This window comes from Syngnathus leptorhynchus, chromosome 7 (assembly GCF_054491065.1).
Source record: "Syngnathus leptorhynchus isolate UIUO chromosome 7, UIUO_Slep, whole genome shotgun sequence".
NCBI classification, from domain to species: Eukaryota; Metazoa; Chordata; class Actinopteri; order Syngnathiformes; family Syngnathidae; genus Syngnathus; species Syngnathus leptorhynchus.
In genome coordinates, this window is record NC_141201.1 from 2,612,512 (window position 1) to 2,629,213 (window position 16,702).

Genomic DNA, 16,702 nt, shown 5'->3' on the forward strand with positions numbered 1-16,702 from the left:
GGCACTTGTCACTACGGCAGCTCTCTCAACCGTTTAAAATAAAGACGAAGAAGACGCCACCTTCAGTTACTTGCAGTGTGCTTTGAGTTGCAAGCTTTAATTTAAGAAAAAAATTACCATATAGTGTCAAGAATTTTTTTTCACCTAGTGGCGAATTTAATCTTATAATCATATCACTTTTTAGTAAATCATACTCGCTTTTGCGAGTACGACCTGTTCAGACTGACAGAGGGGCTAAAAAGCTAAGATAGCTACGGAGAAGAATGGATCTATTTGACGATCTACCAGAGCCCACTCAGACTGGTGAGTGACGGCGGTTTCTCGGGTAAATGAAGACGACCACCTCGGCAGTAGCCCTGGTCTAATGACAACTGACGAAGTGGTCGTCACCTCATAAAATGCTCGTGATGGGTTACCACATAAATGACTGTTTACCAATTACTTCTATTACTGTGAATAATAATCATATTAATAACTATAAGGTGCATTTTGTTTGATTTTACAATTTTATCTTAGTTTGCTACTATAACATCAATGTTTAAAAATGTAAAATGACTCAATTTTCAGATTTTTTTGGAGACTTCAGCATTTTAACCACTTATGTTTTCTTTTGTAAGGACCTGGCTCGGCCGCCGTTGCAGTCTCGCCTAGATCGGCCATAAACATCAATGAGGAGAAGAGCACCAAACGAAAACGACAGGATGAAGAATGTGATGTGCCTTCAAAAGCAGAAGAGGAGGAGGTCAAGAAAGTTTGTAGAGAAGGTTTTCGCTGTTGCCACCATGTTTGATAACGCATGGCATCCATGACGCAGCTCGATTTACTTTTTTTGTTTGTGTGCGTACATGTTCAGGCCTCCCAATGCTGCGAGGCTTCGTCGCCGCGAGGCGTGGCGAGCGTGAGGAAATGCAGGATGCTCACGTTCTACTTCCCGACATGAGCAGCTGTTTATCGCCGCTGCCAGCGCAGATGTAATAAACACTTACATACATACACACTAATGTGATTTTTTTTTTCCATCCTGATGCAAATATTTGTGAATATTTTCTGATGTTTACAAAGTTCTGGGGCATCTTACTTTGCTGTTTTTGATGGCCATGGGGGCACTCGGGCGTCACGATTTGCAGCCGAACATCTTCACCACATTTTGGCAAAAAACTTTCCCCGAGGTGAGCAGTAAATATAGTCTTTGTGAAGTATGGATGTGGGAACAAAATGCAGGGACATGCAGAATACATAAATATGTTTGTCTTTTTAAGTTGAGAGTGAGAACTTGGACAAGCTGATTAAAAAATGCCTGGTGGACACTTTCCGTCAGACGGACGAAGACTTTCTGAAGAAAGCATCCAGCCAGTAAGACTGATTAGCTGCTGTTTTGGGAGTTCATTGAAAAAAAGGAAAAAAAACGTGAGTGTTTTGTTTCCGTCTTTTTTCACAAAAATCTGATCTCCTATTTTGGACCCCCCCTAGAAAACCGGCATGGAAAGATGGTTCCACGGCAACCTGCATGCTAGTGCTGGATAACGTGGTCTACGTGGCCAACCTGGGAGACAGCAAGGTAACTTTTGCGATCAAGTGTATCAAATAAATTCTCAAATGGCTTTTGATAAAGCTGTTTGAGCATTAATTGGTAAGGTAGTGAGAACAAAGATCATGTCAATACGTGGACCTTAAGACGAATATCACGGATATAGAAGAAATGCTTTCCGAGTTTCTAATGTGGCATCTTGCAGGCAGTGCTATGTCGCATGGAGGAGGCGGAAGGAGAAGCCCCCGAGGGGCGGCAGAGGCGGCCGACCACGCTGGCGCTCAGTCGAGAACACAACCCCATTATCTACGAGGAGAGGATGAGGATCCAGCGAGCCGGAGGAACCGTCAGGTACCGCCATCAACGTTATTAACCCAAGTCAGAACGACTAATGAAGACATTTTACTTGACTATGTTCTCTCTCTTTAGTTTTTATGGCTATGGGTATTTTTTGGTACAAAAAGGTGCATATGGTGTTGTGTGTTGCAGGGAGGGGCGTGTGCTTGGTGTTTTGGAGGTGTCGCGCTCCATCGGAGACGGTCAGTACAAGCGATGCGGTGTCATTTCCACCCCAGACCTCAGGAGGTGTCAGCTGACGACCAATGACAGGCAAGAACAGACACGCAGACATGAAGAAGCAGATAATGAGCACGTCTACTTTGGCCTCCTCAGGTTCATCATCCTGGCCTGTGACGGCTTGTTCAAAGTGTTTTCCGCTGATGAAGCTGTCAGATTCGTCCTTGATGTCCTTCAGGTATATTTTGGCTTCTTGAGGGTAATGATAGATGAGCAGCCAAGTTTTTTGTTGCTTAGTCATGAGCCACTAAAATGGCCACTTGAAAGATAACTGGTGGCGTTGTTGTGTTTCTACACATGTAGCTTTGTGTGTTGTGTGGTTGTAGGACAGTAAATTGACAGACAAGGAGGAGCAGTATGAAGCGGCTTGCCAACAACTGGCCAGCGAGGCGGTGCGACGGGGCTGCGCTGATAATGTCACCGTCATCCTGGTTTCTATTGATTTCTGATGCATGCATTGACTTTGTTTTTCAATAAAATTCTTGACTTCGTCTGTCAAAGTTTATTGTTGTGTGTCTTACTCACATATGATACAAATGAGGACTTGCAATGAAGAATTTGTGTAGCAAAAGTCCATCCAATTTGGGTTGCCAAATGCCTTCGTGCAAAATTCCTTCCAACTTTAGTTTATTCAAGTAATTGTCGCGGTCCTTCGCCATTGGTTGGTTTGTGTGTATTTCCACCCGCGCATCCTGATGACGTCATTTACCTGAGCAATATGGCGTCGCTGCTTTGTCAACTACCGGTGCTCCCGGCCGGTGTTTGTAGCGACCCAAACAGCATACGGACCCAGAGTGGCTAAATATGTAAATTTTACATTATTCTCCTTTATTTTCAGTAAAAAACAACAACATTTAACTGACCCGGTTTTTTAAAATTAACAGACGCTGTCCCGCTCCCGTTCGCTAGATGTCTCTGCATGCTGATTATGACCCGGATGTGGGCTGGCAGCGCGGTGAGGTCAGTGTTAGCATCACTTTTTTGATGGGTGGGATGTTGACAGCTGTTCTAGCGCCAACACAAGTTTAGCTACCAGCAACACAACAAATAAAAAAAAACTGTCAATCTCGTCTTTGTCGTTATCCTGTATGTTGGACGGATTTGTTTTGACTATGAGCAGTCTTAGTGAGTGTTAGGTATCCGGCTACAGGTTAGTGTGGGGACAGCGCACTCGGCGACGGTCAAGTTTCCAAGGCCCTCAACATGGACGCGTTGCTGGACTTCTCTGAGTGCATCTCGGATTCTCCTGCTTTCAGGTGAGCAGCTTTTGCCGCCCGATGAGTTGCCATCGCCGACGAGCATGGACTGATGCTTCAACTTTTGTGTGTTGTGTTGTTCAGGCTGAACCTGGATCAGTTTGAGGAGGATGTATTTCTGCTACAGACACAACTAGACAAGGTGGGACACTGACTGTACCCTGCACCCTGCCTCAATTAGCCAGAAATGCCTCAAAATGGCAAGAAATCACCTCTTTTGTCACTTCAAAAAATTTTCCTTGGCACCGATACTTTGATTTAAGTGTAACTCCTCAACTCATTGAGAGATGCTGTAGTGTCTTAGCACCAAGATGCCACAAGATGGCAGCAAACGTGTATGTCCAAATGAAGCACCTCAACTCACTATAATGTAGGCTTGACTGGATTTAATATTTTAATTCAATGCGCTAATGGTATAAACAGTGTTTTTCGTGCCGTCAATCAGGTCATGAGGTTGTGCGGAAAGATGGTGGAGGCGGGACAAGCGTACAACACAGCCAACCAGATGTTCCTCGCCAGCCTGTCCGAGCTTTTCACACGACACAAGGAGGAAGGTGTTATTGCGGTGAGGATCAGTTGGAAAGTGTTTTTTTATGTTTGATTCCATGTTATAAAAGAATTTGTGTGTGGTATGGGTTGATTCTTTCACCGGCCACTAGAGGGCGCCTGTGGAGCGCAAGTGGCACTTGAGAATGATTGCATCTTTTTTTTCATGTCTTAGAACTGCCTGAGCCAATTCAAGGAAGGCCTGCAGGAGCTGCTCACTTTCCACGCTGTGAGAGCGCACAGACACGCAGAGACACAAACGCGGACACCCGGAGGTCATGCTTTTATGTGTGTGCGTTTTCAGATGTTGCTTGATCAGAGCCAGCGAGCCATCAGTCATCAGCTCAGCAGCCTGTGCAAGCAGTAAGTACACAAACAACAAATCCTGATCACCAATCATGTTTTTTCGACGCTCTCTCAAATACAAGTTTATCGCTTAATCAATTGATTATTTTTGTCTTTAAGATTCCTGCCTCAGCTGTCGGAAACGCGCGATGAGTTTGTGCGTATCGGTGACGATCTGGACACGGCGGCTCTGAAGAACGCTCAGGTGTCTCGACACAAGACTGCGGAGGCTGAAAGAGCGAGTCACCTGCTCATCGCCACACGAAAATGCTATCAGCACTTTGCCCTGGATTACTGTCTGCAGGTAGTGCTGAAAACACACACAGGACACAAGACATGGACATAAAATCTTTTGGGTTTTTATTTTTTTTTGTCATGCAGCTCAACACATTCAAGACTCAGCAGAAGGTGGACATTTTGAACTCGGTGAGCCATTCATTACTTAACATTAATATTGGGACACAACTCCGACTCTTTTGTGATTTAAAGCAGAAGTTAAGTCAAAAATTGTCTTTGCAGTATTATGTTGTATGTGGAGGTATACGCATAGATGAGCAGTTCCTATAAAAATGCTAATTATTATTGCACTATTGTGTTTAGGTGTTCTCCTTGGTCAACGCTCAGCTGACGTACTTCCATCAAGGCTTTGACCTGCTCAGAGACCTTGAGCCCGCCATGAAGGTCATGGCCGCACAGGTCGGATGCAAACACACAATCTCTTACAAACACAAAGTTGAATTGTGAATGTTTTAATTATTTTGACTCTGTCCTCAGTTGTGTGAGCGGTCGGACGAGTGTGCGAGTAAAAGGAAAGAGCTGGAGCACAATCACCTGCTGGTTCAGCAACGAGTAAGTTACTTACAAACATCCTCAAAGTTACTTACAAACATCTGCAAATTGTGTGTGTGTGTTTGTGTGTAGGATGCCTCCGGAGAGACGCTATTCCGGTTGTGTGTTGGGAATGATGACATCATTCAAGGTTACCTCTTCAAACGATCCAGAAGGAAGTCGAAAACGTGGAAGAGGTCACATATCTCCTTGTGTTGATGATCTACTCATTTCTGTCCTATTGAAAGAAAAAAAAGTTACCATAGCTTTAAGGGGCACAAATACAGACAATCCCAAAAGGTTCCACAAGAGGGAGCCAAAAGCACAAACATGTTTAATTTTTTTTTTTTTTTTTTTTTTTCCATGTGAAGATGCTGGTTCTCCATCAGGGACAACCAACTCATCTACAGGAAGTCACACAAAGTAAACCGTTCTTATCCATCTATTGATCATGAAGTTAAATAATATATATGCTGTTCATTTTTTGTTGACAACAAATTTTTCGATCGGCCCCTCAGGACGCGTCTATGCTTCTTTTTGAGGACCTGCGATTATGCGCCATCAAGTCTTTGGACGACGTGGACCGACGATTCTGCTTCCAGCTGATGTCTGTGCACAAGTGAGTCGAAATTTTAACACAACTAAAGACGAGATGTTTATCGGGTGTCTCCCCAATTACAGTATGCTGTCATATTTGTCCCATCTTTATTCTGTCCCATCAGGTGTTGTGCTCTTCAGGCCGACTCTGAGCACGTGAGGCTGGCGTGGATGGGAGCATTACAGGGCAGCATCGATCTGGCGTACCGAGAACGAGGCCAAGCCGCTCCCGCGCAGGCACGCTCCTCGTTCACTCCGGCAATTGTACAAATAAGTCAAATATTCTTAAAAGTCTACTGTAGCCTCAGGAGCCACACCCGTCGAGCGGCGGCGACAACGCTGCGGCCAATCGGAAGACGGCGGTGCTGGGCGCGGCTCTGCAGGGTGCTGGCAATCGATGTTGCTGCGACTGCGGCGAGGAGGAACCGCGATGGGCGGCCGTCAACTTGGGCATCACCGTGTGCATTCAGTGCTCCGGCATTCACCGGTATACACACACACAGTCAAGTACCACATATACCAAGACAAATATTTTTAGATTTTTGGGTTGTTTTTTTTTCCTGTGTCGATGCGTTCAGGAGTCTTGGCGTTCACGTGTCCAAGGTGCGCTCACTCACGCTGGACTCATGGGAAGCGGAGCAACTCAAGGTATACAATTTTTTTTAAAATCACCCATCAATGATGCTGTCATCATTAAGCTCCTTTCACATGGGCTACCGTTTTGTTGTTTGCATGTTTTTAAAGGGCTAAGTTGTAAGTTGTGTGACCGTGTGAAAGGGGCTCATCATAAAAACAAGACTTCCTGTCCTTGCGTCATAGCTGCTGTGCGTCCTGGGAAACGACGCCATTAACAACATTTACGAGGCGCGGTGTCACGACAGAGTCAAACCCACTACGGAGAGCCCCCAGTAAACACCGCACACGCCTGTCAATCAATCTGTGTTCAATACCCGATGAGTGACAGCCCGTCTCTTGGTCAGTGCTGAGAAGGAGGCTTGGATACGAGACAAGTATGTGGAGAAGGCTTTTGTGAGGAGGAATGATGGCGGTGATGGCGCAAGTAAGGTTTAATGGGAAAAAAACCCAAAGTAGATTATTTCAAGACTCCCCCCCCCCCCCCCCCCCCCCCCCACATTATTAATATGATCTAAATCCTTTTGTGTAAGTGCATCATGACGACGTCGAGGCTTCGCCACTGACGCATCTCTACCGGGGGGCGGTGGCCGGAGACCTGGTCGCCTTGGTGACGGCGCTGGCCCAGGGGGCGCCGGTAAACGGGAGTTTAGCACAGGAGGAAGGACGCACCGCTCTCATCGGGGCCGCGCAAGGGGTGATTGATTTTTTTTTTTTAAAGGTCAAAATAATGCAGGAATAAATCAACACTAGATTTTGGATTATTACTGTCTTTTCTTCTATAAGTGAAACAAACTTGGAAATCCTTGAGCATCATGAACCAGATTGCTACTTGTTTTTGAGTCCGCTCACATTTCTTTGCAGGGGTCACTGTTGGCGTCCGAGTTCCTGCTGCAGAACGGCGCCAACGTTAACCACAGAGACCGAAGAGGGCAAGGAGCGCTCCACGCAGCAGCCACGGCCGGACACACCGGGTCGCTACACGCACACACACGGGCGTATACACAAACAAACAGAATGTGACGTTCCCATCGGTTGCCACAGGCAGGTGTGTCTGCTGCTGAAGCGAGGAGCTAACCAGTATGCGGTGGACGAGAGCGGACGCGACCCGCTGGCCATCGCCGTGGAGACGGCGCACGCGGACATCGTCACGCTGTGAGTTAGTTTAGTTTGATCATGCTAATATGTGCTAACGCTGCAGCTTTGCTTACCTAATTATTGACTTTGGCAGTGCTTCTTTGCATTCTGGAGACTAAACTCTACAAAATGGATAATTAAAATATTCCATCTATAAAGAAGACTGATGTGGGGGCGGGATTATGTAAATTAGCCCAGTTGTCACAGTTAAGAAGAAGGTTAAATGACTGACTTAACACTTGGTAGGTGGGAGATTAAAAAGTAATCTTGGCTGATTCTTCTTTCTTCAGGCTACGCATGGCCCGAATGAACGAGGAAATGCGAGATTCCGAAGGAGCGTTTGGAGCTACGGGTAAGTCTGTGAAATTCAAAAATGTTGTTTTGATATTCGCTCAGCGGCGTCCATGCGCTTCTTCCAGGAGACGACCAAACGTTTCAGGACATTTTCCGAGACTTCAGCAACATGGCGTCGCACGACCCGGAGAAGCTGGCCAGACGAAAGTTCAGCCGCGACGAAAACGATGGGAACCCGTGAGTGTCTCACCTGCTCGGTCCAATTGTCATTCTCAGTCTTAATTGACACCTGACTCAAGCACAAAAGCAAATAACTTACATCATGTTGACAAAACTTACCAGCGGTTACAAATGGTATGATAAATGTTAGAAACATTTATTTTAATATTTATAAATGATATCAATTATAATTATAACCATTTAAATACTGTTCATAACTTCAATTTGAATAATATTCTATTTCTAATTTTATGATTAATCAATTAAACTACCTAGTTATACATTATTTTTATAATAGAATACCTAAAAAAAAAAAATAGATATATATTCTGTCCAGTCAATGCAGTCATACTGTAATATGAACATATTGTAATTGTGAAGTCATTACCATTAGCCGTTCTTGTGACCTTGCGGGCACTCCAATAGTAAAAAATGAGAACTTGAGCGGGATCACGTAACTTGTTAGCCTCACAGCAAAGCATTTTTAATGTTTACTAGGTCACAAAGGGAACTTTTGACTCATTTTAATCACGTGATCACTTTGGAGGTCACAAATGTTTACCTCGCAGCGACGTTGCCTTTTTTTAACATTGAAATATGTTTTACAGTGAACGTCTCAATGGCTGCTCACGTTTGTTATCTTAGTGAAGAATTACAAATGAGTTGCTGCTAAAAGAAAGAAAAGAAACATTTCAATGTCCACTAAGACATATTTCACTTTTGACTGTTACTAATGTCATATTATTTGTGTATTAAACGCAATTAAAACCCACAAAAAAAGTATTGCCTCCTTACGTATATGAATTCTATTTCCCTGTTAATATTCATAACAAAGCATCTGCAGGCACTTCAATAAAACGGACAAAAAGGCCATTTTAATGAAGGTTATGAAATAATAAAAGATGCAAATTCTCCAGGGAACACTCCCACGACATCATTTATCTTCAAATGTCCCACTCTCTTAACACACGTCTCAGGCTTGAGGCTTTCATTCTTTTCTTCTTCTTCTTCGGCGACTGTTCTGCTTCCTTTGTTGTTTCCTTCACAGGATTCTCTCTTTCCTCCTCAAAAGTTGCACTCTTGGAATTCTCATCCTCTAACGCTATCCTCTTGGAGTTGTCACCTTCCTCCTCAAAAGTTGCACTCTTGGAATTCTCATCCTCTAGCGCTATCCTCTTGGAGTTGTCACCTTCCTCCTCCGATGTTTTCCTCTTGAGATTCTCTTCTCGCTCCCCCACTCGCTCCATGGCATCCCATACCTCGTCCACATCGTTATCCTCCTCCTTAACCTCCTGCCCGGCGTCCCCCGGTGCGTCGTCTAAATCCTCCAAGTTACGGCTGGCGAGCAGTAAGCAGTTGAGGCGGGATTTCAGGTAAACCTTGTGCAGCACCCGCCGGTCCTCCAGGCTGTGGATCCGCAAGAAGCGATCCAGGCCGCAAGATGCCACCAGGGGTTGCGAGGCGTGGCACTGTAGACCCCGCACACTCCCGCAGAGACCCTTGAAGCATCCCCGCACCAGGCCTTTTCGCAAGTCCAGCACAGCGATCTGACCGTGCGTGTTCCCGACCACCACCGAACCTCCGGCGGCAGGAAGAGACAACGCCGTCAGTGGATACTCCCCGTAGGTGGCTTCCAGGACCGGACGACGTTGGGGTGTGGAGGGGTCGTACACGTGGACCTGGTGAGACAAATATAAATAGTGATTGACAATTTTACATTGCAAAGTACCTTTCACTTCCATTTTATTTTCACAGTTAGGCACTTTCAAAACAGCGCTTAATAATCGAGCGTCTTTGGGATTCACCTGGTGGTATCCCGTGCAGGTGACCACCTTGTCGGAACCAGGTATGAAGGCCATGTCTTTGACCCAATGCGGCTGCTGTAGATTCAGCCAGTCGTTCGGCAGGTTCCTAGCAGTGAAAACGGGCTTGTCGGGCTTCTCGAGGTCCCACACTTTGAGACAATTGTCCTTCCCACCGGTTGCCACCATGTGCGGGTGCTCTGTGTTCTGTCTCATCCGGGCTACGTCGCTCCCCACGCGGATCTCCGTGGCGGGCTCGGAGTTTTCGTCTTTCCATAATTTGAGCACGCCACTATCCAAGCACGTTACCAGAGTTGAGCCGCCGTCCAAAACCGCCATCCCGACGAAAGAGCCCTCGGCGGGATCAGCGCAGCTACGGAAGTTGGTAAAATCTCCCTTTTCCACGCTGAATGTCTTGACGGTTCCGTCTACGGCGCCGACCAGTAGCTCGCTCTCGGCCGCGTCAGCCCAGCACAGTGTCCGGACCTCGTGCTGGCGGCTGAGCTGTGCGCTGTTACAGAAGTTGAAGGCTTGTCTGCGGGACACACTGACGCCCTTCAGAATGCCCGTTTCCGAACCCAGCCACACGGTGCATGGCCGACTGCTTTCGCCCATCTCGCGGGTTCGACGACGGCGTCTACGCGTTCAAGTGGCCGGATTCGACGCTTCGACACCCGTGATCCAAACACGCGTTTCGTCGCAGGTTGCCGAGTCGCATGTCAATTGCGTCATGAATTTGTTTCCGTTTCGGTTGCTGGTTTACCGCCACCTACTGGACGGAGAGAATACAGGGGAAAAACAAGAGTACTAGTCATTTGTAAAATAAAAATTCTATTAGGATCTCTATATTTAAAGATTCAAAGTTACTACATGTCAGGATATTGGTTGAATTCATATGTCTTCTTTTTTTTTTTTTAATAAATCTGGTTGTAATGTTACGTCACTAGAAGTCGCCGATGACCTCTGCGCATGCGTATATGGCCGGACCGCACCATTTTGGCTCGTCTTCCTCCTACTACAGGCGGGCACTGTTGGTATCCATATCTGTATTTCTTCACGTTTTGTTTGACCGCCTCAATACAAACATAGAGTAGTTAATAAAAGAGTTGTCGTGCTTTCCTTTCGTCTAAACTTGAAGCCGTCTTCGTCTGGAAATGGACGGAGAAGAGGACGAATTCATGTCTGGCAGCCACTCCGGTAAACACTTTGTCTTTGGTACATAACAAGCACACGCAGTTCTTTCATTTGACTAAAATTCTTTCATTCTCGAACACAGTGCCATTTCATTTGATCACTTGACCTACTTACCAAAAACGTCTACTTTACTCCTCAAAAAGTGTTTTGTTTATCAACCTGGACACCATCTTCAGACCCTGTTGAACTCGGCAACTTTTCTGACAAATATTGGCGAAAATCGAATCTGTCAGTAGCGACCTTTAGCGACGCATGCATTATTTAGCATGATGAACAGCGTGAATTATTTTTTTTAATGTTTTTCTCCACAGATGACGGAGGTGGAACTCCAGTTCAGGATGAACATCAAGCATCGGATGGCGAGGACATGAGCAGCAACAAACATCAATCTGAGGTCAGCCATATTTATTATTTTATTGTCCTTCGACATGGCTGTAGGTTTGCACAACAATTAACTTCAAAGTGGCAACTGGTTACTCAACTCTGCAAGTAGCCAACCATATTGTGTGCCCTGCTTAGAAGTCCCATAAAAAAAAAAGCGGTGATTGAAACCTTGTATTGATGTGACATGATTTCATCTTCAGGACGAGGGGAGTAACAACGAGGAGGCGTCTTACAACAAACATCCAAATGACAGCGATTCTGACAATGACGTCCGACGAGGTGGGGACAGCGACTCCGAAGCGGAAGCGCCAGGTCGCGATGGTGACCAGCGAAGCGATTCTGAGGCAGAAGCTCCCGTTCGCCGTCATGACCCAGGAAGTGACTCTGAGACCGAGGCCCCCGTTCAACACAAAGACCAGGGGAGCGATTCCGAGGCCGAGCCTCCGCGTCGCCGCGACGACCAGGGTAGCGACTCCGAGGCAGAGGCTCCGGTTCGCCGCGACGATCAGATGAGTGACTCTGAGGCCGAGGCTCCGAGTCGCCGCGACAACCAGGGGAGTGATTCGGAGCCGGAACGCCCAAAGCCCGCTGACAGCGACGATGATGCAGACTCGGTGAAAAAACGCAGAATGAGCGTGTCGGAGGATGAGGCGCCGGTCAAACACGCCGCTTCAGACAACGAGGAAAAAGAGGCTTCGTCCCCCGTGACACGCAGGGGGAGCAGCTCAGACATGGAGGAGGACAAAGCTAAAGCAGCGGCGGTGGAGAGTGACTCTGACAACGAGCACGCCAAAGCAAAATCCGCTGCCGACAGTGACTCTGACACAGAGACGCCGCCCAAACGCAAGACGGCGGCGGCACTGAACTCGGGCGACGAGTCCGACGCACGACAGGAAGAGGCTGAGGAGAGTGGGGGAGGCAAGTGGAAGGCCGTCATGCGGTCGGACAGTGAGAACGAGGAGGACGTTGGCGGCGAGGAGAAGAAGAAAGCCGCCAATATCGTGGGAAGTGACGGAGAAACGCAAGAGAAGCAGAAAGCCTCGGACAACAGTGATGATGATGAGCAGCCGGGTAATAAAGTCAAAACACTGATGACTTCAATCAATCAGTTCATCAATGGTTGTTTGTGTTACAGTGAAGAGGAAGAAGGCCATCTTGTCAGACAGTGAGGACGATGAGATGGAAAAACCAGGTGAGACAGGGATGTTACTTTTTAAATTAATTTGGCCTGTGAAATAGTTTAATTAAATTAAAAAAAATACATAGTAAGACTTGAATCTGCAAATGGGCTGCAAAGTTTTCCAATCCTATCTTGTCATATCCTCAGCTGTCAAGAGGAGTCGCGCCGTTTCCGACGACGACGACAACTCCGACAGCGACGCCGAGTCGGGCGGAATCGACAAAAGCATGGCCGCCAAGCTCCGGGAGCTGGGCTCCGACAGTGGCAGCGACGACGACGACCGCAACAAGGCGGCGGGAGAGAACAAAGACGAGAAGGCGCTCTTCGGGAGCGACAGCGACGATGACGACAACCAGGAGGAGTGAGTGCACCATCTTGTGGCTTTTGTTTTTGCTTAAGTACACCCCCGAAAATATATCTGATCTGTGTTCTTTTTGACTTCAAGAAAAATGATCGCAGACATCTTTGGAGAGTCTGGCGATGAGGAGGAGGAAGAGTTCACGGTGAGTACTACGCGTGCAGCACATTGGGGGCGCTACATCTACACCAGCTTGCGTGTGTGTTTTCCAAATGCTACATGCTAATGCTACATGTATATTTGTGTATGCAGGGCTTCAACCAGGAAGACCTGGAGGATAAGAAGGAGGCCAAGGAGAAGCTGCAGAAGATGGAGGACTCAGACTCTGATGAGGGAATCCGTCACAGAGGCCAAGAGTAGGCGTCGACATGCGCGCACACTTATATTTTTTTTATATAGATCCGTCAGTGAAAGATTTTTGGACATCGTAAGAGCAATTTTTTAACTGTTTATTTTGCCTTTGTGCACTCAGTATCAGCTTCATGTCCGACTTTGACATCATGCTGGCTCGCAAGAAGGCCATGAGCGGCAAGCGGCGACGTCACAGAGACGGCGGAACGTTCATCAGCGACGCCGACGACGTGGTCAGCGCCATGATCGTCAAGATGAACGAGGCCGCGGAGGTCTGACCGGCAAATTTTCACGGGGGGGGGGGGGGGGGGGGAAGCTTAAGCCGCTTCCGCTTATCCATCGTCCTAAATTCATTTCGTTTTTCTTTTTCCAGGAGGACAGAACGTTGAACAGTGCGAAGAAACCGGCGCTCAAGAAGCTCACTCTGCTGCCTCAAGTGGTCATGCATTTAAAAAAGTACAATTTTTTTTTTTTTATGTACACATAAAACTCTCAATTAACTTGGTTGACCAAGCTGCCACATTAAAAAAGAAGTGAAAACAAATGAAGATATCATAGATTCAAACCCAAGGTCCCCTTTGTTTGCTTGCTCAGACAGGATCTGAAGGACACGTTCATCGACAGCGGCGTCATGTCGGCCATCAAGGAGTGGATCAGCCCGCTCCCCGACAAATCGCTGCCGGCACTCCGGATCCGAGAGGAGCTGCTCAAGATCCTCCAGGAAGTGAGTACAAACCAAGCCAGTGTTCTAACAAAGGTTAAAACGGACAATCAACACCTGCTTTCAGCTGCCCAGCGTCAGTCAGGAGACGCTGAAGCACAGCGGCATCGGCCGCGCCGTCATGTTCCTCTACAAGCACCCCAAAGAGTCCAGATCCAACAAAGACCTGGCCCTCAAGCTTATCAGTAAGACCCTCTTCCTCACACAACCCGCGTCTTCCTCTTCCCGTCAAGCTCACTTCCTGTCGTTGACGTCACAGACGAGTGGTCGCGGCCCATTTTCGGCCTGACCTCCAACTACAAGGGAATGACGAGAGAGGAGCGGCAGCAGCGTGACCTTGACCAGCAGATGCCTCAGCGAAGGCGACTCAGGTAGACTCCAAAGAAGCACTTCCTTCCTCTTCCTCGGCTGCACTTCCTGCCTTAACCTTTCCTCTTTCACCTGTAATACGAGCTAGAGTCCTCACTTCCTAGTCATCATCATCACGTTCTACTCTCCAGTAAGGCTGGGCAATAAATCTGACAACGAAACCTGAATCGATATTAAAAAAAAAAAAAAAAGATTGGCAAATTTGCCCAGCCCTACTTTCCATTGTCTTGTTTGCTGTCCTCTTCGCTCTTTCCTCCTTTTCCTACCTTCCTCTTCTTCGTCCTCCTCAGTCATCCACAGAGGGTGGAGAGAGCTGAGGAACCGGATGTCTTCTCTCCACCTAGCAGGTTCTCTCATCTCGCATGTTCAAAACATGTGACTACTTACTGGACTTGCTTGGAGGGGGGCGGGGGGGGTCCTACAAGGGAATTTACAATCCCCCAAATAGCAACTTGGAAGAATTGAATGAGTTTGTTAGAATGGAGGTCGTGCCGAGCTAACTGTTTGGTAGCTTTTATAAATTCGGTGTGTTGTTTGTTTTCCAGCACGCGTGTGCATCGAGGTTAGTACCATTAACAAAAGCTAAAAATGGAGGGGAAAAAAATGGTAAAACTATTTTTACTTCTCTTTGATAATTGTTTTCTTTACTGGTTAGTGTGACGTCACACCGACTGTTTTGCAGTGGACAGTAACTCGCATGAGACTTGGGCCGAACAGACTCGGTCAGTCGCGTCCACGCCCAAGCTGACCTCTTCTTCCGTTTTTTTTTTTGTCTCTGCAGTTCTGTGGGACAGACTCCCCGTCGAGACCTGGAGAAACAGCTGACGGGAGAGGAAAAGTAAGCTTTGCTTTACAACAAATATCGTTTGGTCACACAACTTCCTGCGTTGTACGAATATGAACCGATGAGTCTGTTGCCGTAAAAATGCACATTTTTATTCAAAAATTTAGACTAACAACAATCCAAAAACACAACCTAACATGTTGTGCACGCTTCCACAGAGCGCTCCGACCGGGCGACCCGGGTTTCTGCGCCAGGGCTCGAGTGCCGATGCCCTCCAACAAAGACTACGTCGTCCGACCCAAATGGAACGTCGAGATGGAGTCCAGCAGAGTAAGTGACCATGTTTTGCAACCATATTTGAAAACTATAAATGCTGTCACTAAGGGTGTAAATGAGTTAACGTTGCCATTTTTTTCTTCCCCCAAGGGTCCTTCAAAGAAGGGCTTGTCTCGGGTGGACAAGCAGATGCGGCGCTTTGCGGACATCCGACGCCTCACAAAGACAGGACATGCCGTTAAAATCAGCGTGGAAGGAAATCGCATGCCACTCTGATTTTAACTTCTCTAGGAATTCTTTTCTGTTCTTCTCTCAGTTGATTTTTATTCCGTTCAGCTCTAAACAAGAGTTCTTACTTTTAATTCCCGTCTCTTCAGAGCGTCAGCTTGGTAAGACGTTCTCAGTCGTCGCCATGATAAGGTAAAATGGAAGAGGCTTAAACAGGAAGTCACCGGTGATATCACATCCTCACCGTTGCTGGCTTAATCAGGTCTCCTTAAATCATGTTGATGTCAAAGGTCAAATTGTAGAGTCTTTCTGTGCACTGTTCTGTTGTGGGTCCAGGATATTTTTTAATAAAAAAAAAAAAGTTAAAATCAACTAGCCTCTTGCTCTCACTAATGCTTCAATGTCATCGTTGTCACTCTAATTTATCGTTGAAACGTAATTAACACATTTGCTTTGCTTACGAACTTTTGGGGATGTCAACTTAAATCACAGGACCTCGATTCGATTACGTTTCGGTCATTGTGGACTTAATTGTAACCCAATACGCACACGCTTGCAGGCCGGAACGATCCAATCTCAACTCGCACCTTGCCGGCCACGAAACATTTTGTTCTAGCTCAACAAAAAGGTGTTCACAATGCTCATTTCTGGCACGCGCCGGCGGGGACCTCGACCCAGCGGCCAATCGGAAGACTCGTAGGTCCATGATGTCACCTGGCGCGCGGGTAGGCATGCCGCCGGACGACACCCGAGCCCTCCGAGCTTTCGGGTGGCATTGGTAACCTGTCATTACGCCGCCGCTCCCGTTGGACATAATCCTCATGAAATAATGTTTGTGGATGAATGTAACAAGACCACAATAATTTGCAGGAATGAAGGCGGAGCTTCAAGACACTCTGGAGAAAAGAACGTCGAAACTCGGTTTGGAAGTAAAATGCATTCATGGGGATTACCCGTCTTCAATCATAGAATTACAAGTCTCAAGCATTTAGAAGAAAGGAAAGGTTGAAGGAGAGGCGTATTATTTATCCTCTGCGAAGAACAACTAGGCCAAAATATCGATAATGGAGGTAAGAGTGCAAAACTGAGTCCAAAA

General features: G+C 46.9%; 4 protein-coding genes across 7 annotated transcripts; 3 read left to right on the plus strand and 1 right to left on the minus strand.

The window, feature by feature from the left end:
• Positions 1-30: 30 nt before the first annotated feature.
• Positions 31-2,583, plus strand: ilkap (integrin-linked kinase-associated serine/threonine phosphatase). Of its 4 annotated transcripts, XM_085917368.1 has the most exons (10): positions 31-303; positions 618-764; positions 854-971; positions 1,063-1,169; positions 1,260-1,353; positions 1,471-1,558; positions 1,734-1,879; positions 2,018-2,137; positions 2,201-2,282; positions 2,431-2,583. In XM_085917368.1, the coding sequence occupies exons 1-10, from the start codon at positions 264-266 to the stop codon at positions 2,551-2,553; spliced, it is 1,065 nt and encodes a 354-aa protein (XP_085773494.1). In that variant the 5' UTR covers positions 31-263; the 3' UTR covers positions 2,554-2,583. The 4 variants fall into 4 exon arrangements, with proteins under 4 accessions (XP_085773494.1, XP_085773492.1, XP_085773495.1 ...); XM_085917366.1 differs by having other exon boundaries at positions 2,018-2,282; XM_085917369.1 differs by having other exon boundaries at positions 285-303; positions 618-742; positions 2,018-2,282.
• Positions 2,584-2,820: 237 nt separating this feature from the next.
• On the plus strand, positions 2,821-8,751 carry LOC147054124 (arf-GAP with coiled-coil, ANK repeat and PH domain-containing protein 2). The gene is made up of 23 exons (XM_085917345.1): positions 2,821-2,910; positions 2,989-3,360; positions 3,445-3,502; positions 3,806-3,925; positions 4,082-4,135; positions 4,211-4,269; positions 4,372-4,555; positions 4,633-4,677; positions 4,852-4,947; positions 5,026-5,100; positions 5,173-5,276; positions 5,451-5,502; positions 5,598-5,698; positions 5,802-5,913; positions 5,979-6,163; positions 6,255-6,324; positions 6,496-6,584; positions 6,657-6,736; positions 6,843-7,006; positions 7,174-7,283; positions 7,354-7,464; positions 7,737-7,798; positions 7,866-8,751. Exons 2-23 carry the CDS (start codon positions 3,308-3,310, stop codon positions 7,979-7,981), a joined length of 2,100 nt encoding a protein of 699 aa, XP_085773471.1. The 5' UTR covers positions 2,821-2,910; positions 2,989-3,307; the 3' UTR covers positions 7,982-8,751.
• A 56-nt stretch (positions 8,752-8,807) lies between these two features.
• wdr74 (WD repeat domain 74) lies at positions 8,808-10,499 on the minus strand. The gene is made up of 2 exons (XM_085917362.1): positions 9,765-10,499; positions 8,808-9,638 (listed from the first exon to the last, which is right to left on the minus strand). Exons 1-2 carry the CDS (start codon positions 10,374-10,376, stop codon positions 8,904-8,906), a joined length of 1,347 nt encoding a protein of 448 aa, XP_085773488.1. The 5' UTR covers positions 10,377-10,499; the 3' UTR covers positions 8,808-8,903.
• Positions 10,500-10,732: 233 nt separating this feature from the next.
• On the plus strand, positions 10,733-15,978 carry iws1 (interacts with SUPT6H, CTD assembly factor 1). The gene is made up of 15 exons (XM_085917341.1): positions 10,733-10,958; positions 11,267-11,349; positions 11,540-12,410; positions 12,475-12,531; positions 12,667-12,880; positions 12,965-13,022; positions 13,130-13,233; positions 13,350-13,500; positions 13,602-13,684; positions 13,823-13,952; positions 14,017-14,134; positions 14,209-14,320; positions 15,100-15,156; positions 15,321-15,432; positions 15,529-15,978. Exons 1-15 carry the CDS (start codon positions 10,916-10,918, stop codon positions 15,652-15,654), a joined length of 2,319 nt encoding a protein of 772 aa, XP_085773467.1. The 5' UTR covers positions 10,733-10,915; the 3' UTR covers positions 15,655-15,978.
• The last annotated feature ends 724 nt before the right edge of the window (positions 15,979-16,702 follow it).

Bases quoted from the DNA above. Each gene is read 5' to 3' on its own strand.
- ilkap (XM_085917366.1), top strand. From the start codon at position 264: ATGGATCTATTTGACGATCTACCAGAGCCCACTCAGACTG. The intron at 765-853 runs GTTTTCGCTGTT...GTACATGTTCAG, and splicing joins CAAGAAAGTTTGTAGAGAAG to GCCTCCCAATGCTGCGAGGC. The intron at 1,170-1,259 runs GTGAGCAGTAAA...TGTCTTTTTAAG, and splicing joins GGCAAAAAACTTTCCCCGAG to TTGAGAGTGAGAACTTGGAC.
- LOC147054124 (XM_085917345.1), top strand. From the start codon at position 3,308: ATGGACGCGTTGCTGGACTTCTCTGAGTGCATCTCGGATTCTCCTGCT. The intron at 4,270-4,371 runs GTAAGTACACAA...TTTGTCTTTAAG, and splicing joins CTCAGCAGCCTGTGCAAGCA to ATTCCTGCCTCAGCTGTCGG. The intron at 7,465-7,736 runs GTGAGTTAGTTT...TTCTTTCTTCAG, and splicing joins CACGCGGACATCGTCACGCT to GCTACGCATGGCCCGAATGA.
- wdr74 (XM_085917362.1), bottom strand. From the start codon at position 10,376: ATGGGCGAAAGCAGTCGGCCATGCACCGTGTGGCTGGGTTCGGAAACG. The intron at 9,639-9,764 runs GTGAATCCCAAA...TTGTCTCACCAG, and splicing joins CCTGCACGGGATACCACCAG to GTCCACGTGTACGACCCCTC.
- iws1 (XM_085917341.1), top strand. From the start codon at position 10,916: ATGGACGGAGAAGAGGACGAATTCATGTCTGGCAGCCACTCCG. The intron at 13,501-13,601 runs GTCTGACCGGCA...TTCTTTTTCCAG, and splicing joins AGATGAACGAGGCCGCGGAG to GAGGACAGAACGTTGAACAG. The intron at 13,685-13,822 runs GTACAATTTTTT...TTGCTTGCTCAG, and splicing joins GTGGTCATGCATTTAAAAAA to ACAGGATCTGAAGGACACGT.